Genomic DNA, 18,827 nt, shown 5'->3' with positions numbered 1-18,827 from the left:
TCTCATCAGATCTTTTTAAGACAAACAGCATGAGCTACACAGAAAAAACAAACATGATAAATAGGACTGCTTGAGATAAAATGTTCATCCAAAACACCATTGGGAAAAATCCGTGATGAGATAGCACTGCGCACATCTGTTGGAGTGGCAAAAAGCAAGTACAAAGCGTGGCCGGGGAAGCCAAGCAGCAGAACAGAGCCCCATGCACCGCTGATGGGAATACTTAACGGTCCAGACCCTTTGGGAACTCCCTGGGCAGTTTTTTATCAAGTTACCATAGTTACACTTACTAAACAGCTTCAAGAGTCCCACTTACCAAAGAGAAAAGAAAACTGCTCACCCAAAGCCCACTACACAAATGTCTATAGCTGCACTTTCCACAAATTGCCAAAATTTGGAAATGAGTCAATTGATATATCCGGATGGATGATATATCATCCTTCCTGTGATGGATGGCCATTCAGCAAAAAAAAAAAAAAAAAAAAAAAAGTTTGATCTTTCAATCTGGATGCATCCCACGGATAACATTTTGAGTGAAAGTTGCTGGAAGCTGCTCATGCTGTACAGTTCCATTTATATGATGGTCTGGAATGGGCAAAACTGGTTTATAGTGAGAAATCCAAACAGATGACCTGGGGGGGTGGGGGCTTAGGGAAACTGGGAAGTTTCCCCGGGAAGGGGCACAGGGAAACTTCATGAACTAGCAAATGTTCCATTTATTTTCTTTTTTTTTTTTTTAATTTTTATTTATTTATTTATGATAGTCACAGAGAGAGCTCAGAGAGAGAGAGAGAGAGGCAGAGACACAGGCAGAGGGAGAAGCAGGCTCCATGCACCGGGAGCCTGATGTGGGATTCGATCCCGGGTCTCCAGGATCGCGCCCTGGGCCAAAGGCAGGCGCCAAACCGCTGCGCCACCCAGGGATCCCCATTTATTTTCTTTTATTCATGAGAGACACAGAAGCAGAGACACAGGCAGAGGGAGAAGCAGGCTCCTTGCAGGAAGCCCAACCTGGGACTGGATCCTGGGTCTCCGGGGATCATGCCCTGGGCAGAAGGCGGCGCTAAACCGCTGAGCCACCCGGGCTGCCCCTCCCCTCCCTTTTTAAACCCAGAATTTGCTGATTCATAAAAATACACTGTATGACCTCTTCTAAGTCCTGTTTGAGTCCAGGATGTGGGTGACACCAATTGCGGCTCACCTGCTCTAGATCCTGTCCTGTACATTGCTGAGACATGCTGCACATTACTGATCATTATCTCGCCCTTCCCAGGGCTCTATGTAGACTGCCAGGGCCTGGAGGCACGACCAATCTGAGTCCACAATTATAGATGATATCTTGAGTATCTTCAGCTTTTTTTTTTTTTTTTTTTTTTTTTGGTTTGTTTAGTTCCATCTCATGATCATTGCAGCGTGGAGGGGAAATAATTCATATCGGGTTCTGTGTAAAATTGTTGTGTATTGCACACAAACATAACCACTAATGAGTTCATTAAGTGTTGAATAATGAAGTAATTGGCGTTTTCAATGCTTTCTATTATGCAAAAATCCTTGGTGGGTGGTTATAAAAGTGTTGAAGAGTTTTAATGTTATTTGGGGATATTGGTTGGGGTTTTTGGAAGGAGCTGGGAATGCATTATTTTCCCCACTTAAAATAGTTGTTTATCCTCAAATTTTCTATTTAATGCTTTTGGGAAATGGATTAGATTTGGATAATGAAGGATGCCTATTTAAGGAGATACACACACGCATCTAATATATTGCATATGCTATTACACAATGTATACATATGAGGAAATCCATAACTCGGCCAAGTTCCACAGAACAGTATTTCCGCTTTTTTTTTCTACTTCATTTTTAAAAGTTGCTGGGTACATGTCACTAATTTGCCTAAGATGCTGATCTGGGTGATATTAATAGTCTGGAACCATTTCAAGTCTCATGAGTGTGGACAGGGGCTCCCAGACCCAGTCCCCACTGGGACACGCACTCCCATGAGGGAGCCACCTCTGTCCTTTTCACCACTGTAAGCCCAGAGCACAGCATGGGGCCCAGCACAGGATAAGCATTCAATAAATATTTGCAGAATGAATGAACTGAGCTCCAGCCGCTGAGCTGCCTGGCTAGAAGAGGTTGTTCCCCTGGTTGAGATCCTGCTTCTGCTACCTGCCGGCTATATCGCCTTGTATAAGCACTAAGGAGTCTCATGCCTCACCCAAAGGCCACTGGTGAAGATTACATAAGAGCAGAAGGAGGGGCACCTGGGTGGCTCAGTGGTTGATCATCTGCCTTTGGCTCAGGTTGTGATCCTGGGATCAAGTCTGTATCCATCTCCCCACAGGGAGCCTGCTTCTCCTTCTGCCTATGTCTCTGCGTCTCTCACGTATTGATGAATAAAATCTTAAAAAAAAAAAAAGAGGAAAAGCACCTGGATGGCCACCCTCTGGGGCCCTCCTCCCACCTTTCTCTCCCTTTCTTCATTGTTCCATCCACCCGGTTTTTGAGCCCTCTCCCCTTCTATCTTCTTCAAAGGAGCCTGGCTTGGGAGTTGTGCTCACACTAGCCCTGCCTTGGGCTTGGACTTGCATTCTAGACTCAGTAACAGGACAGAGGCTGGCAGGCACAGGGTGATGATAGCTTTGTCTCTCCTCAACAATATTTCTAGGCCTGTTCGACTCCCTCCCCCAATCTGCTTTTTTTTGGGTGGGGAAGGGGGAGATGGTGAACTTTATTAAGATAATTTGCATATAATAAACTGCATCCATTAAAGCAGGTAATTGGATAAAATCGACAGATGAATAATTAGTGAAAACCACAATTAAGATCCACAATATTCCCAACCACCTCCAAATATCCTGGTGCTCCTTTGCATTCTATCCCTTTCCACCCTCAGGCCCAGGCAACCACTGACCTGCTTTTGGTCATTGAGGATTAGTTTGTTGCTCCTAGAATTTCGCATTAGTGGAATCCTCTAGCAGGTAGCTTTTGTGTCCTGCTTCTTTTAGCATCATGCCTTTGAGATTTAGTCATGTCTTTGCACACATCCGTTTATTCCTTTTTTTTTTTTTTTAAGATTTATTTATTCATGAGAGACACACACAGAGAGAGGCAGAGACATAGGCAGAGGGAGAAGCAGGCCCCATGCAGGGAGCCAGATGTGGGAATCCACCCGGGGACTCCAGGACTCGTGCCCTGAGCTGGAAGGCAGATGCTTAACCGCTGAGCCACTCAGGCGTCCTCCATTTATTCCTTTTTGTTTTTAATCACAAGTGTTCCACTGTCTGGGTGCACCAGTTTGTTTATCCATTCACCTGAAATGGACACTGGGGCATTTCCAGTTTGGGGCTATTTTTATTTTTAAGATTTATTTATTTATTTATTTATTTATGATAGACCTAGAGAGAGAGAGAGAGGCAGAGACACAGGAGGAGGGAGAAGCAGGCTCCATGCCAGGAGCCCGACGTGGGACTCGATCCCGGGACTCCAGGATCATGCCCTGGGCCAAAGGCAGGCGCTAAACCGCTGAGCCACCCAGGGATCCCCCGCTTAAAAAAAAAAAAAAGATTTATTTATTTATTTATTTATTTATGATAGACATAGAGAGAGAGAGAGAGGCAGAGACACAGGAGGAGGGAGAAGCAGCAGTTTGGGGCTATTGTATATAAAGGAACATAGGTATGCAGGTCTTTGCTTGCCATCCACATCCAGCAAATATTTGTAGTGCCCAGGGAGGAGATACCAATATTTACTGATTGGTAAAGGGAGCAGTGCATCCAACAGCATTTGAGACAGTAACCCCCTTCCCTCCAGATATGCCCAGTTAACCCTTTGGCTGCTGGGGTGGGAGGGGAGAGCCAGGGGGGTAATAATAGGGAGCTCATGGTGATGACTGTTTACCAACAGATCAGGTATCTATCATGTAATATTTTCATGTTTTATGATCATCACTCCATACCACTGCATGTGCTGGCTTGAATGTCAGCTCGAGGAACATCCTCTTGGCTCTGCTGAAATGAAGTTCTCAGATAATATGCAGATGCCCATCTGCACATGATTTTTTTTTTTAAGTTTATTTATTTATTTTTTTTAGTAATCTCTACACCCAATGTGGGGCTTGAACTCACGACCCTGAGATCAAAAGTCACATATTCTTCTGACTGAGGCAGCTGGAGGCCACTGCACATGACTTTTAAAACAATCTCTAGGGACGCCTGGGTGGCTCAGCGGTTGGGCAGCTGCCTTTGACTCAGGTCGTGATCCCGGAATCCTGCGAGGAGCCTGCTTCTCTCTGCCTGTGTCTCTGCCTCTCTCTGTGTGTCTCTCATGGATAAATAAATAAATCTTAAAAAAAAAAAATCTATATTGCCCTAACTGTAACCAAAAAAAGAGAAATAAAATGATAACTTATAATATAAATTTCAATATGTAAACTGCCACCTCCCCCAAACCCAAGGAAATAGCCAGATGTTTACACGGGTAATGTAGGCAGCTCCCAACACAGCTGGAAACACATGGTCTCCGATGTCTAATTATCAAAAGCCATGTGGAACATGACTTTTGGAAATTATTGACAATCCCTGGCTGAGTTTTATACAAAACACAATATAAGCTTCCGTCATTTCACTCAGTAGTTGCCCTTACAGGAAAATTTAGGACCTATTAAAACCTTATAAAAAGGACTTTGTGTTTGCATGAAGACAGAATTAGGTTCTGGGCTTAGACATTTTTTTTTAAGATTTTATTTATTTATTCATGAGAGACACAGGCAGAGGGAGAAGCAGGCTCCATGCAGGGAGCCTGACGTGGGACTCGATCCCGGGTCTCCAGGATCACACCCTGGGCTGAAGGTGGTGCTAAACCACTGAGCCACCTGGGCTGCCCTAGACATATTTTTTTAATTTTAAAATTTTATCTATTTTGTATTTATTTAAGTAATCCCTATACCTAACATGGGGCTCGAATTCACAACCATGAGATCAAGAGTTGAGTGCTCTTCCAACTGAGCCAGCCAGGGGCCCCTGAGCTCAGATAATTCTTCTTTTTTTAAATTTATTTATTAGAGACACACAGAAAGAGGCAGAGACATAGGCAGAGAGTGGAGAAGCAGGCTCCATGCAGGAGCCCGATTCGGAACTCGATCCCGGATCCCAGGATCACGACCTGAGCCGAAGGCAGCCGCCCAACTGCTGAGCCACCCAGGCATCCCGGCTCAGATAATTCTTAACCAGGTTTTTCCAAGTGAGGTTAAAATTTGGTTAGTATGCACTAGTCCGGAGGTGCTCGTTTTTACAATATCAAAATACTTCTGTTCTGGTTGGCTCATCATACAAGAGTAATTGAGAAAGCACTAAAATTCAGTAATACATATCCTAATATAAACTCATTAATTCAAGTTAATTGTTGCAATAGGTTTTCTGTTGTATTATTACCTAGTTGATAATTAAGATACTGAACACAATTAAGATACTGAACACAGAAAGCTATCAGGAAGTATTATGAAGGCTATTCAAGTTTCTAGTGTAATTGTTGTTAGTTCAGGAACAATGATGAGAAAACACTATGGGTGGTGCTAAGAGAAATTCTTTATCTACTGAGACCCCAAGTCACCTAAATGGCACTTAGTTTAATAGGAAATTGCCAGAAGAACCTGATGTGGTTCTCTTATCAAATCACAGCTAAGACAGGGTTATTTTTATATATATTTTATATAATAAATAAAGTAATTAAATTAATGAATATATATATATATAATATATCAATGAAGAAACCACACCAACAATTTCTAAATAAAACAAAATGATCACATGATTTCAGAATGATTTGAGCATCAGCTTACGTTCTTGGCAAACAATTTAAAGAAATATATAGAGAGAGAGATCGTTTCCATTCTTTAGAGAATAAAAAAAGACATATTTAAACATTTTGATGCATATATTGACATATATATTAATTTCTATCACCGTGCCAGTTGCAAAATATTTTGAATATCAACATCCTTCATGAATGTCCAATGGGACATTTTAAAACTGTATGTGACAAGGGACAATGCTTTAGTGTGTGGAGATGCCTTGCTTATTAGGACATCTCCATCCCTGGGCTATGCCTCCCAAGAGCCAAAAGCACCACCCGGTCACAGTGATAACCCAAATCATCCCCATATATTTCCAGAATGCTCCATGGAAACCCAACAGTCCCTGGGAGCCATTTGCGGGGTCCAGTGGCTAAAAACAGAGGTTGTGTCCTAAGAAGTTGGCCTTTGGAAGTGAGCCTCAGGAGCTTGGGCCAAATTTGCATTTATCTTCTCCTGCTGGTCTGCAAAGCATCCCCCCAGCCCAAGCTATAGGTTTGAAGAGGCAGTGACTTGCCTAAGATCACACAAAATAAGTGGCCATTTCAAGAGTCAAACCCAGGCTTGATTCCTGACCCCTTTACCACTCAAGTGCCTCATGGCATCCCTGTGGGGTAAACACTCATTATCTCCATTTCCCAGTGCAAAGCTGAGGTTCAGAGAGGCAGAGTCACTGCCTCTCAGTTCGCACTGAGAGAAAGTCGTAGTACTGGGTTTTGACTCCAGGCCTCTCCCACCTCAGAGCCTGTGGTCCCAAAAGCTAGGGTGTCCACACCCAGGGAGTGTGTGGGACAAGTCACTGAGATGAGCCAAATAAAAAACGTCCATATTTATTTTAAATTTTAAAATGGAATAATTTAGGCCTCATTACTAATCTATAGAATGATAGCAGTACCTGTATATAATTTATAAGTAAATACACATATTCAGGATACTTGCCCAAAGAGCATTTAGCCTTAGGTGCATGATCACAAAAGACAGGCCATCATGGCTTCACCTGCTAGGTAGTAAGAAAGGCCTCCTGGGGCCCGGTCTCACAGACCATTCTGAGACACCTGCATAGTATCCAACTTAGTGTGGGCTCCAGACTGCTTGGGTTCAGGTCCTTGCTCTGTCACTTCCTAAGCTGTCTGGCCTTGGGCAAATGACTACCATTCTGGCCTCAGTTTGCTCATCTGTAAAATGGAAATATGATCAACCAGCTAATCTGTGTGGAACACTGAGAAGGTGCCTGGCACATCATATGGTGCTGAGTAACCTGCGTTATGATTACCATTTATCCCGCCTGGCAAGTGGGCTACTGGGTGCAGAGAGCTAAAACAATGAGGTAACACAGTTACAGGGAGTAGGGGGTGGGGCATCCAGGACCCGGTTCCTAGCCAGAGCTGCAGCTCAGGGCTGAGCTTCTTTCTCCTCCTCTGTAAGATGGGAGTTAAGAGCAGCATGCACCTCACAGGGCTCTCCCAGGAGGCAAGGAGGTCGCACTCTGGAAGAAGGGACATAGTCATCCTGTCCCGCCAGGTACAGGGGATTAGAGAAACCAAAGGCTCAAGAGTTAGGAAAAGCTATGGGCGCTGAGGTTCCGCCATAGCGGGACGAAGGCGCCCTCTAGTGGCGGAAGCAACAACCCCAGCAACCAAATGTCCTGTGGGCTCTTTGTGATCTGACACTGCAAGGGCGAGCAGCGGTTGGGGGGGGGGGGGTGTGTGTGTGTCCTACGCACCTTGAAATTGGGGCTCTCCCTCAGGCCCGAGTAACCTGTAAGTGGTAGAACTGGGGTTTTAATCCGGCAGTCCGGCCGCAAAACGTACACTTTCTCCTCTTTACAAAACTGTCCGTGCTCTAAATCAAACCCAAGTTCTTGGGAATCTTGGGCAGGGCACGTCTTCGACGTCCAGGACCGTGCTGGGCCTCGCAGGGCAGCTTGGCATCCCCGGCCCGCCCACCGAATGCCAGCGGCACCAGAGCAAAGGACCGCTCCCAGAGCATGAGTGTTCTCCAGACCCCAGGAGCGGGGCGCTGGAGCCTCAGCCACTTCCTGCCAAACTCAGGAGCGACGGGTTGGGGTACTCGGGGTTCTCGATGACCCCGGGACCGAACTTGAGCTCCAGGAAGCGACGGTAGTTGTTAGGCGCCTGCGCCACGAAGCCAGCAAAGGACAAGGGCACGAGAGGCTGCAAGAAGTGCTCGGGGAACTCGACATCCTGCCGGTGGTCCAGCCACGTGTCCTTGGTCATGACCCCGTTGCGGGGGTAGAAAGGCCACAGGTCCACGTGCAGATGGTTGCTCTCGCTGTACTGCACGCGGAAGAAGTCGCCCTCCACGGCCTTCTCCCACACGAAGCCGCGCTCGTCCACCACCGAGCCGGCCTCGGCGCCCCGCAGCTGCTCGCAGTTGCCCACGTCCTCCAGGTAGATCCCCAGGTCCACGTCGTAGTCCCATGGGATGATGTCCCCGTGGCGGGCGGCCCCGAGCAGCGAGCCGCCCTCCAGCCAGTAGCGCACGCCCGCCGCCTCCAGCACGCCCACCACGTAGCGGGCGGTCTCGCGCAGCGCGCGCAGGCAGCACGGGGGCGTCCAGCGCTCCTCGTAGAGGTAGGCCGGCGTGTCGCCCACCACCGTCCCGAAGCAGCGCGGGGTCTCCTTGTTGCACCCGAACCACTCGAGGCGCCCGCCTTCCCCGCTCACCAGGCGGATGCCCAGCGCGCGCAGCAGGGCCGCCCGCCGCGCGCGCCCCTCGCGCTCTGCCTTCCAGCGCGCGTGGGCCGTGGCCAGGGGGGGCTGGCGCGCCGCGCCGAAGGGCAGGTCCAGCAGCTGCACCGCCCAGCCGCGCAGGGCCGTCTGCAGGAAGAGGCCGGTGCCCATCGGCCGGGCTAGGGGCGCCGACAGGTTGAAGAGGTCGCGGGCACGCAGGAGCACCACGGCGTCTCCGTCCAGGGCATCGCAGCGGAGCGCGGAGGGGGCCGGGCCGTAGCGGGCCGTCCACTCCCGCAGGCTGACGTTCAGGGCCAGGCACCGGGCAGGGTTGGCCGAGGCGACGGGGGCGGCCACCAGGCGTGCCCCTCCCGCCCGGAGCACCTCCACCATGCGCTCCAGCTGGCCCGGTGCGTCGGCCCTCGCCCCGTCGGGCACCAGAGCCACGAACTCAGTGGCCACGTAGGTCTCGGGGCGCGAGGCTGCGGCGGGCCGGTCCAGGGCGGGCTGGAGCAGCGCCAGGCGGACGTTGGGAACGCGGGGCAGCGCCAGGGGCGGGTAGGGGAGCGTGTCCGCGGCCACCACCACCGGCTGGGCTGCGTCCTGCTGCAGGAAGGAGTCCACCAGCTCAGGCACCGCGTTGTCAAAGGCCTCGAACTCCCGCACCAGGACGGTGACACGGGGGCCGCCAGCAGCTCCACGGCGGGGACCCCGGGCCCGGGAGTTCCTGGGCTGGTGCTGCAGCCAGGAGACATAGAAGAGGACCAGGAGGTTGAGTGTGATGGCGGCTGCCAGGGCAGCCTGGCAGCGGGTGAGACGCATGAGGCCAAAGACCGGCCCTAGCTGGGCTTCCAGGGCATCCTGGGGAGGTGGGGAGAACGAAAGGAGGGGCTGGAGCTGGTTGTCAGAAGCCTCCTACCCCCCCACCCTTCCCATCCTCAGCACGGCCCTTCTCTCCCAGCCCTTTCTCTATTTGGTTTCAGCTCTGATTTCCCCTCCTCCAGGAAGCCCTCTCTGACCTCCCATCCATCCACTTCCTCTGGGCCCCCTTCAGCTCCTTGGGTTGTCCCACCCATAGCCATTTAGCCATTTCTTCACAGGGACAAGTCTGTATCCTCCCACTGGGCAGGTCCTGAGCTTTTCTCAATCACCCCGGGTCCCTGGTTCCACCGAGCACAAAGCCTGGTGCTTGGCAAGGTTTTGTCAAATCTTCTTTCTTGTTCAATTGCACCTAATCTTTATCCTTTTCTTTGTCAACTTCTCATTCATGTTTGGGTTCAGTTATTAATGCCCCACTCCATTCCCAGGTCTTAGTTTGCGCCTTCTGCTCTCCCATTCCCTCCTCCAGGAAGCCCCCGCACCCCCATCTCTCTCTCCTGTCCCTCTCACACCTTGGCCCTTGCTCCAGGGTCAGGCTGCAGCCTCAGCATAGCCACCAAGCCCCTCCCCCCCACTGTCCCCTTCTCATTTCCTCAAATCCTGTGCCATCTGGCCATCTCTTTCCTGATGGTCAGCTAGATAGTTTTGGTTTTGCAAGACAGGCTAGAAATGTTTTCTTAAATCACAATTATCCCAATTTTAAATATTGGCCACTAATTAAAACAAATCAAAACAAAACATGGAATGGGTCAAACTTACAGAAACAGAAAATGGAATGGTGGTTGCCAGGGGCTGTGGGGAGGGGAAAATGGGAGTTGTTTAATGGGTATAGATTTCCAGTTTTTTTTTTTTTTTTTCTGTTTTTTTTTTTTTTAGATTTCCAGTTTTGTAAGATGAAAGACTGTTTGTACGATAATGTTGAATACACATAACTATATATAAGAACTATATACTTAAAAATTAAGATAAGTTTTGGTTTGTGTATTTTACCACAACTAAAAATTTTTTTTTCCTTTTAAAGATTTATTTATTTATTTATTCATGACTGAGAGAGAGAGAGAGGCAGAGACACAGGCAGAGGGAGAAGCAGGCTTCACGCAGGGAGCCCGACGCAGGACTCGATCCTGGGTCTCCAGCATCAGGCCCTGGGCCGAAGGTGTCGCTTAAACCGCTGAGCCACGCGGGCTGCCCTCTTTTTTTTTTTTTTTTAAAGATTTATTTATTTGAGAGAGAGAGTGAGCAAGTGAAAGCAAGGGGAGGGGCAGAGGGAGAGAGAATCTCAAGTAGTCTCCCTGAGGAGCATAGAGCCCTACCTCCCTACCTTGGAGCCCCTTTGGGGCTCGAGCCCATGACCCTGAGATCACCACCTAAGCTGAAATCAAGAGTCGGATGCTTAACTGACTGAGCCACCCAGACACCCCTATATTGTTTTTTTTTTTTTTTTTACTGTGATGAGTACTGGGTGTTATATGTAAATGAGGAATCACTAAATTCTACACCGGAAACCAATTTTACCATGTGTTAACTAACTAGAATTTAAATAAAAACTTGAAATAAAAAAGTACTTTTAATGCTAAGTCCTATCAAATAATAAATAAAAAAAATTTTTTTTTGATAATAAAAAATTTTTTTTTAATATTTTAATTTTTATTTATTTATGATAGTCACACACAGAGAGAGAGAGAGAGAGAGGCAGAGACATAGGCAGAGGGAGAAGCAGGCTCCATGCACTGGGAGCCCGACGTGGGATTTGATCCCGGGTCTCCAGGATCGCGCCCTGGGCCAAAGGCAGGCGCTAAACCACTGCGCCACCCAGGGATCCCTAAAAAAATTTTTAAGAGGTGTTGGCAGCCTCTTTTGCTAAGGGGCTTCCGGCCACAGGGCATACTCACCCTTCCTTCATCAGCAGCACTCCTGAGCAACCCCCAGATGGCGCTGTCTCCCTGTCCCCAGCACAACTTAAAGCTCTGGCTGGCCTCTAGCATGGGAGGTATGACTAACACTCCCCAGCTCTGAGCAGATACTTAAAAAAAAATTTTCCCCATGAAGGATTTCCATAGGTTTCTACTCCTCCCAGAAAGGGGGACAATAGAGACTCAGCTAATCTTCGTACCTCCTAAATACTTCTGACCACAGCACCACCTTCCATCCTGGTCCACCCAGATCCCCACTCTGCCTCCCCTGGTTTCCTGATCAAGTCTGCTCCTCATGGTAGCCAGAGGGTCTTCATAAAGCACAAACCTGACCTCTCCCTCCCTGCTTGGAACCTGACATGGCTACCCAGTACCCTGAGGCAAAAGTTAAATTTCTTACAACCTCCCACAAGGCCTCGGGTGACCTATCTCCTGTTGGCCCCCCAGTCCAGCTCCATCTCCTGCGACCTGTCAAACTCTGCCTAAACCACTTTGGACTCTTCCTCAAACAGATGTTATTTCTAGGCCTTTGTATATTCTGTTCCTTCTGCTTAGAAGAATCTTTGCCCAAACACCGCTTCTCCCCATGCCTTTTTTCTCCTGGAGAACTACTTATGCTTTACCACTCAGCTCTGGTGCCTCCTCCCCCAGGAAGCCCTCCCGGAATCCAAGGCTGGGTCAGAAGTCCTCCATGGGATCTTGAAGCCCCTGGGCTCCCAGTCCCAGCCCTGCCCATTCTGATTGGGCATCATCTGGGGATGGGTCGATTGGCCTCACTAGACGGTGAGACCTGGGAGGGTAAAGCCAGGGTTCCTGGATCACCTCTATGTTCCTAGCACATGGGTGGGCACTCAAAGTGCACCTGGTGAAAAGCTGATTCCCAAGATCAGGGTTCTCAGAGTCTACAGGGCCTCAGGTTCCTGAAGTCAAACTCTGTACTACAACTCTGGGCCCCAGATCTTCCTGCCTCCTCTTCCCGCTGCCCTTTACCAGGAATGCCCTCCTACCCCTCTTCACCCATCCCAGGCCTGCTTGCCCTTCTCTGACCCAGCTTGGCTGACACTCAAGAATCTGAGTTGCACTTTAAAAGCAACTTCTTAATCTTTGGAATCACCTTCTGGACCTTAGATTGATTCTTCCTTCCTTCACTTCTTCCCTCTCTGTGGAATGTTTATGACATCCAGGCACTGTTCTTGGCTCTGGGGACTCAATAGTGGACACATAGGACGCAGAGACAGACAGCAACCCTGACCTCCTATTACTGTGGGGGGAGGGATCTTTGGAACCATAGAATCTTCAGGGCCTTAAAAATTTTAGAATCTTAGAATCTTAGAGCTTATGTATACAGAAACATAGGAGACCACTGATGATTCTAGAATCTTCTAAAGATTCTAAAGAAACCAGGTGCCTGGATGGCTCAGTTGATTTGACATCTGCCTTCAGCTCAGGTCATGATCCGAGGGTCCTGGGATGGAGTCCTGTGTCAGGCTCCCTGCTCAGCGGGGGGGAGGCGGGGGGCTGCTTCTTTCTCTGCCCCTCTCCTGCTTGTGCTCTCTCTCAAATAAATAGATAAAAATCTTAAAAAAAAAAAAAAGATTCTAAAGAGACCATCTTCCTGCTCTGCCCTCATCCCCCCTCCCCCTACACTGTTCCCCACTCAGCGCCCAGAGAGATCCTGTTAAAATTCAAATTAGATCCTGTCCTGCATCTGCTGAAACCCTCTGTAGCTCATAACCCAAAGGAAAAGCCAAAGTCTTCACCAGGGCCCATAAGGCCCTGCATGATCCCCCACCCTCTCCTGCTGATTTAGCTTCTGCCACACTGGCCACCAAACCCCAATCTTCAAATACTCCCAGGACACTATGGCCAAAGCGCTGGCTGTTCCCTCTGCCTGGATGCCCACCCCCCCCCCCCCCCGCCCCTTCTGTATCTGCAAGTCTCCTCCCTCATGGCCTTCAGGTCTCTGTTCAAGTATCACCTGTCCAGTGAGCCCTTTCTTTGCCCACTTTTTTTTTCCCTAAAGATTGTATTTATTTATTCATGAGAGACACATAGAGAGAGGCAGAGACATAGACAGAGGGAGAAACAGGCTCCCTGCAGGGAGCCCGATGCAGGACTTAATCCCAGGTCCCCAGGATCATGACCTGAGCCAAAGGCAGACACTCAACCACTGAGCCACCCAGGTACCTCTGGCCAGTCTTTTTCAAAATGCATCTCCCTATCACTCACATATTTCCTGTGCCCCATCCCTGCATTTTTCTCTCCAAGTCTTTACTGTGCAAATTTTACTGTTTTGTTCCCTGCTATATACTCAGAGTGCCTGGCACATAGCAGCACCTCAGTGCCTGGCACATAGCAGATGCTCAATAAATTTGTATGGCACGAATGACTGAATCCAGTTGTTCAGGTGGGGAACCTGTGGCTCAGAGACAAAGGATGCAGGGAAAACCCAGGTCTCTATCTCCCACATTCTGGCTCTCAGCATGTTCTGTCTGAGTGCTTCTGGGCCACGAGGTGCCCAGCAGAACAGAGGACAGAAACTGGGTCCTTAGAGACCAGTGGGTATGATAGCCAGACCAACAGATGAGGGCAGTTTCCACATAAGAGAAAGAAAGGAATCATCAAGTACCCTGACAAGGTTGGACTTGGCTTCCTCAACCACAAGGGCTCGAAATGCCTTTATTGAGGAAAAGTGGATGAAATGATGATTTTGAAGGTCCGAATATTCTTTTTTTTTTTTAGGTCCGAATATTCTATGTGTTTCTGCACCACAATAGGATGGTAATAGCAACAATTTTAGTTGCTCTTAACATGCCAGATCCCTTTAATCTTCAAGTTATTTTTTTAAGTTATTTATTTTTTTAATTCATGAGAGACACAGAGAGAGAGGCAGAGACATAGGCGGAGGGAGAAGTAGGCTCCCCGTGGGGAGCCTGAGGCAGGACTTGATCCCAGGACCCTGGGATCACGACCTGAGCCGAAGGTAGAGGGTCAACCACTGAGCCACCTAATTAGGCATCTCTAATCTTCAAGTTCTGATCACTTATTTATTTTTTATTATTTATTTTTTTTAAAGATTTTATTTATTTATTCATGAGAGATACAGAGAGAGAGGCAGAGACACAGGTAGAGGGAGAAGCAGGCTCCATGTAGGGAACCTGACATGGGACTCAATCCTGGGCCTCCAGGATCACACCCCGGGCTGAAGGCAGTGCTAAACCGCTGAGCCACCAGGGCTGCCCCTGATCACATTTAAAGATGGGGAAAAACCAGCACAGACAAGTGAAGTCACTCATTCAAAGTCACAAAGATGGGAAACGGTGGACTCAGGATTTGACCCACAAAGCTGGCCCCCAGTCATGTTTTCAACCAATAAACTCTGCTGTCTTTCTTGGGTCCACTCAGACAGCCCAGCTCACTGTCTACCTTCAGTGAATATTCTGCAGCCCTAACCCGATAGGTGCTTTTCATCAACTCAATCAACAGACAGATATTTCCTAAGTACCCTCTGGGCCAGACCCTGTGTTCTGGGGACAGGGAGAGAGCGAGGCAGTCATTGGGCAGACCCTCAACAGAGAGGAAGACAAAACCACAAACACACACCTTACAGATAGGTCAGGAAACCAGAGAGGGGTGTGAGAGAGAAAAGGTGGTCCGGGGAGGAGAGAACAGTTAAGCTGAGACTTTGTCTCTGTTCCCCACAAAACAACATAAGGGGATCCAGATTCACTTGAGGTCTAGGTTCACCTGGCCCGAGTGCTGCTCAAGACTGAGCCTTGGCTGCTCCATCTGTGGCATGGGAACACGACAGGCAGAGAAAATGAGCGACATGTGGGGAGGGCAGTTTCCACACGAGTGCTGGTGACACTGAGGAACTTCTTACCTCTGAGGCTGCTGTGGGAGCTCCGGGTGGGTGGTTCCAGGCCAGCTCAGCTGCATTGCTGAGGGAACAAGAACCAGAAAACCCCAAATCAGCCAATTTTGCACAGGAGAATATGATTTCACCTTACCTACAAAAGTGGCAATGAGAAGGTCAGAGAATCTTTTCTCTTGTTGTTCCATAAGCTCACCCACCATCTGGAGTGTCTCGGGAATGGGTGGGAAGGATGTCAGTTAGCATAACGACCTATAACCATCCCTTTCTTATGAATGTGTCCAGAAAGGTGGGGCTAGAAGTAACCAAAGCTGTTACCATGACAACCACAACCCCTTCCCTAGACATACTCCATCCTGAGACACAATCCTAAAAGGTCCCCTATCTTGGTGAGCTTTGCTCTTAGGGTCTCTGGAAGGGGAGGACTGCCCATGTTACCATAGTAACTAGGGGTTAGTTTTTCCCCATTTCCACCTCCTGGTCCAGGCCCTGTAACCATAGCAACCACTCCTCAGCAGAGCATCTTCTCCTCTAAATAAAAACACCTGGTTGGTTTGGTCCTGGCTCTCTCACGATGAGAAGGAGGTGGATGGTTACCATGGTAATGCCAGCTGGGTGGCTAGGGGGAGGGGTTGGGAAAGAGGTGTTCTTTCAGCAAGTCAGTGTCCTTGGGGCTAGGGTCCTTTCTACCTGAGCGCTAGGTGAGGTTGCCATAGTAACCAAAGAGCCGGTAGGGGTGGAAGGACCACCAGGGACTTAGGTTACCTTAGCAACCTCCTCCCGGTGCAGGGACGGGAGAGGTTTGGCGCTCCATTGCCACAAAGGGGGAGGGTTACCATGACTACCGACCTGAGCCAGGAACCAGAGAGGATGGGACCATTGCTGAAACCACCCCTGGTGGTCGCCCTTTCTTTCAGGGGGACAGTGGCAAGGAGAGTGACATTTGGGTCTGGAGGGGGTTGGAACGAAGCCGGAGGAGGGGGCGGAAAGCGGCTCTTCCCAAAGTCCTGCTCTCCCCACCGCGCGACCCTCTGGGCCTGGGTCTCGTTAGCCCTCCTCGCCGCCCGCGCCTCCGCCCCGCCCCTTCCCCCCCTTCCCCGCGCGCGCGCTTCGGGGTCGACCCGGGTGGGCGAGGCGCGTGCCCGGCCTCGTTCCCATCACCGCCCCCCCCGACCGGCCCCCACCGAGCGCGCGCGCGCGCGCGGGCGGGGGGGGGGGGGGTGGTACGGCCGCGCAGGCGCGCGAGGCACAGCGGGCGCGCGGGCCGGCCCCGGGGCCTCCATGATGGAGGAGCGAGCGGCCGCCGCGGTCGCCGCCGCCGCCTCCTCCTGCCGCCCGCTCGGCTCTGGCGCGGGCCCCGGCCCGACCGGGGCGGCCCCGGCCTCTGCCCCTGCCCCGGGGCCCGGCCCGGCTGGTAAGGGAGGCGGCGGCGGAGGCAGCCCCGGGCCTACGGCGGGCCCCGAGCCCCTGAGCCTGCCCGGCATCCTGCACTTTATACAGCATGAGTGGGCGCGCTTCGAAGCGGAGAAGGCCCGCTGGGAGGCCGAGCGCGCCGAGCTGCAGGTGAGCGCCGCCCCGGGACCCCCGACCCCCCGCCCGGCCCGGCCCGGCCTCACCCGCCGCCGCCGCCGCCGCCATCTTGGAGCAATGGCCGCCGGGACGGCCGGGGGGGCGGGAGGGGACCGCGACCGGCCCGGAGACTGAGTGAGGGGCCGTCCGAGGGGGGTCCTGAGGGCGCCCGGCAGCTCGAGGCGGGAGCGGGGCCCCACAGGCGGGAGGATGCGACCGGGACCGGCCGAGAGGAGGGGCGCAGGGGAGCCGAGCCGGCTGAGCGGGAGTGGGAGCGAGCGGACCGGCAGACGCTGCCTGGAGAGGAGCCCAGGACTCAGCGGAGGGTGGTGGGAGGACTCGGGGGGCCTTGTTGGGAGCGAGCAAAAGCCCGAAAGGTGCTGCGGGGCTCCCACCCCGTCCCCGAGCAGGTGAGGGGTTAGCGGTGGAACCTGATGGGCTTTGGGTGGGAGAAAGGGGGCATCGGGGGGACTTGGGAGCCGCCGAGGGCGACAGTGAGTCGAGTGGGGAGAGGAAGTCAGGGAGCCTGGGACGGGGTGCGTTTCGGAGCACTTGTCCGGGATTGGGGGGAACTGGAAGATGGCTGTATGAGCACTTGGGATGAGAGAAGGGCCTCGAGGGGTCCCGGCAGGAAGATGTGTGCCCTCCCCTCTAAGGAAGGAGGAAACTTTGGGGAGCCCTGGCATGTGTGGCTATGGAGTGCAGGCAGGGAGGGTTACCGGGCGAGGAAGCTAGATAGGGCCAGGACTTGCTCCAGGAGCCTGTATGGAAGGGCTGCAGAGCTGAAACTCCAGTCTGAGGGGTGTGGAGGAGTGCGGGATGGGGGGGAAGGCCTTGAGATGGAGCTGTGTGTAGGATGCCTGGTGGAGAACTCTGGATTGGAGTGCGGTGCTGGCCAACGTGGAGATAAGGGGACCCGGGCTGGAGAACAGGAGGACTCACAGTGGGGGATACCTGGAGGATGGCAGGGCAGCATTTTGCAGAGCAGGCAGGCAGTGTTGAAGAAGCATCTCAGGACTCTGAGAGAGGATGTGTCTGCAGAAGGTTCCCATGGTTTGTGGAGTAGCTTGGGAGAGGAGTGTGCCCTGAGATGAAGTTTATTAGAGCCTGAGGAGTTGGGCTGGATTTCACGACCTTGAGAAGTGTGGGTCTGCTTGCAGAATGGGTCTGCTTGCAGAGTGTCGGGAGGATGGGGCATCAGAGTTGTGGGGCATCAGAGTTGTGAGGATTTAAAGGGATCCAAGAATGGGCCATGAGGACTCTGAGGGTTCCTGGGCTGGGGTATAATTAGCAGAAACCGGTATCAACTTCTAGCAACCCAGTTTTCCCCTTCTGGTTCACAGCTTCCTGTCTAGTTGATATGGGGGCACCAAATAAATAATTTAAAAATTTTGTCCAGAGGATGAATGAAGAGACATTCCATAATTCTCCTCCTCCCTCCCCCACCAGGGATCTTAGCTGTGTGATAGCTGAGGCTTAGCATTGAGGTAGGAGAGGAATCCTTATGTAAGTACCCCTTACTTTTGTGTTCAACTCTGTTCCCAGAGCTCTTTCCCAGCATACATCCAGCTAGATCTCAGTACCTCATTATGGAGACCGGGCAGGTGTCATAGCCCTCACTCAGCAGTAATGACAGCAGCTGTTTATTGAGCACATATGCAGTGCCAGGAACTGTATGAAGCACTTTAGATACATGGTATCATTTAATCCTTCTAGGATGGTGAGTGATCCTATTCCCCCACCCTTGCTTTTTGAGAAAAGAATCAGAAGAGAAAGGGAGGCTCTGAGAGAGAGAGAGAGAGACAGTCTGTGATTGCTCTACGATCACAGCCCGTGGGTGGCAGGGCTGCTAGCCCATTCTCCATACCTCTCTGCTGCCCAATACAGATGAGGAAAATGTTCCACAGAAGCCCAGTGGCCTCTTGAGAGTCATCCTAGACAACAGTCATAACTAGATTGAATCTTGGTCTCTGGGACTTTATGCCCGTGTACGCTGCAGCACCCACCGTACTACCACCTTTTCATGTTTGAGACTCAAGAAAGAAAAGTTG

At 50.9% G+C, this 18,827-nt stretch overlaps 2 protein-coding genes across 6 annotated transcripts in view; one reads left to right on the top strand and one right to left on the bottom strand.

Moving 5' to 3' along the window:
• Window positions 1-5,816: 5,816 nt before the first annotated feature.
• FKRP (fukutin related protein) lies at window positions 5,817-16,855 on the bottom strand. Its single transcript, XM_072755470.1, has 3 exons — window positions 16,824-16,855; window positions 15,217-15,274; window positions 5,817-9,402 (listed from the first exon to the last, which is right to left on the bottom strand). Exon 3 carries the CDS (start codon window positions 9,361-9,363, stop codon window positions 7,876-7,878), a length of 1,488 nt encoding a protein of 495 aa, XP_072611571.1. The 5' UTR covers window positions 9,364-9,402; window positions 15,217-15,274; window positions 16,824-16,855; the 3' UTR covers window positions 5,817-7,875.
• The window catches only part of STRN4 (striatin 4), a 27,274-nt gene continuing 24,920 nt past the window's right edge, over window positions 16,474-18,827 (top strand). For 3 of the 5 annotated variants that reach the window (XR_012001024.1, XR_012001023.1, XM_072755433.1), the window contains exon 1: window positions 16,474-16,770. Coding sequence is in view for 1 of the 5 variants with exons in the window: in XM_072755433.1 (XP_072611534.1) it covers window positions 16,489-16,770 (282 nt within the window). In the remaining 4 variants the exon portion in view is untranslated. The remainder of the gene's footprint in view (window positions 16,771-18,827) is intronic. The other 2 variants (XR_012001025.1, XM_072755454.1) reach the window with 1 other exon arrangement.

Source organism: Vulpes vulpes, chromosome 1 (assembly GCF_048418805.1).
Source record: "Vulpes vulpes isolate BD-2025 chromosome 1, VulVul3, whole genome shotgun sequence".
Taxonomy (NCBI): domain Eukaryota; kingdom Metazoa; phylum Chordata; class Mammalia; order Carnivora; family Canidae; genus Vulpes; species Vulpes vulpes.
The sequence above is the reverse complement of the archived record's forward strand: the minus strand, read 5'-3'. Positions and strand labels throughout refer to the sequence as shown.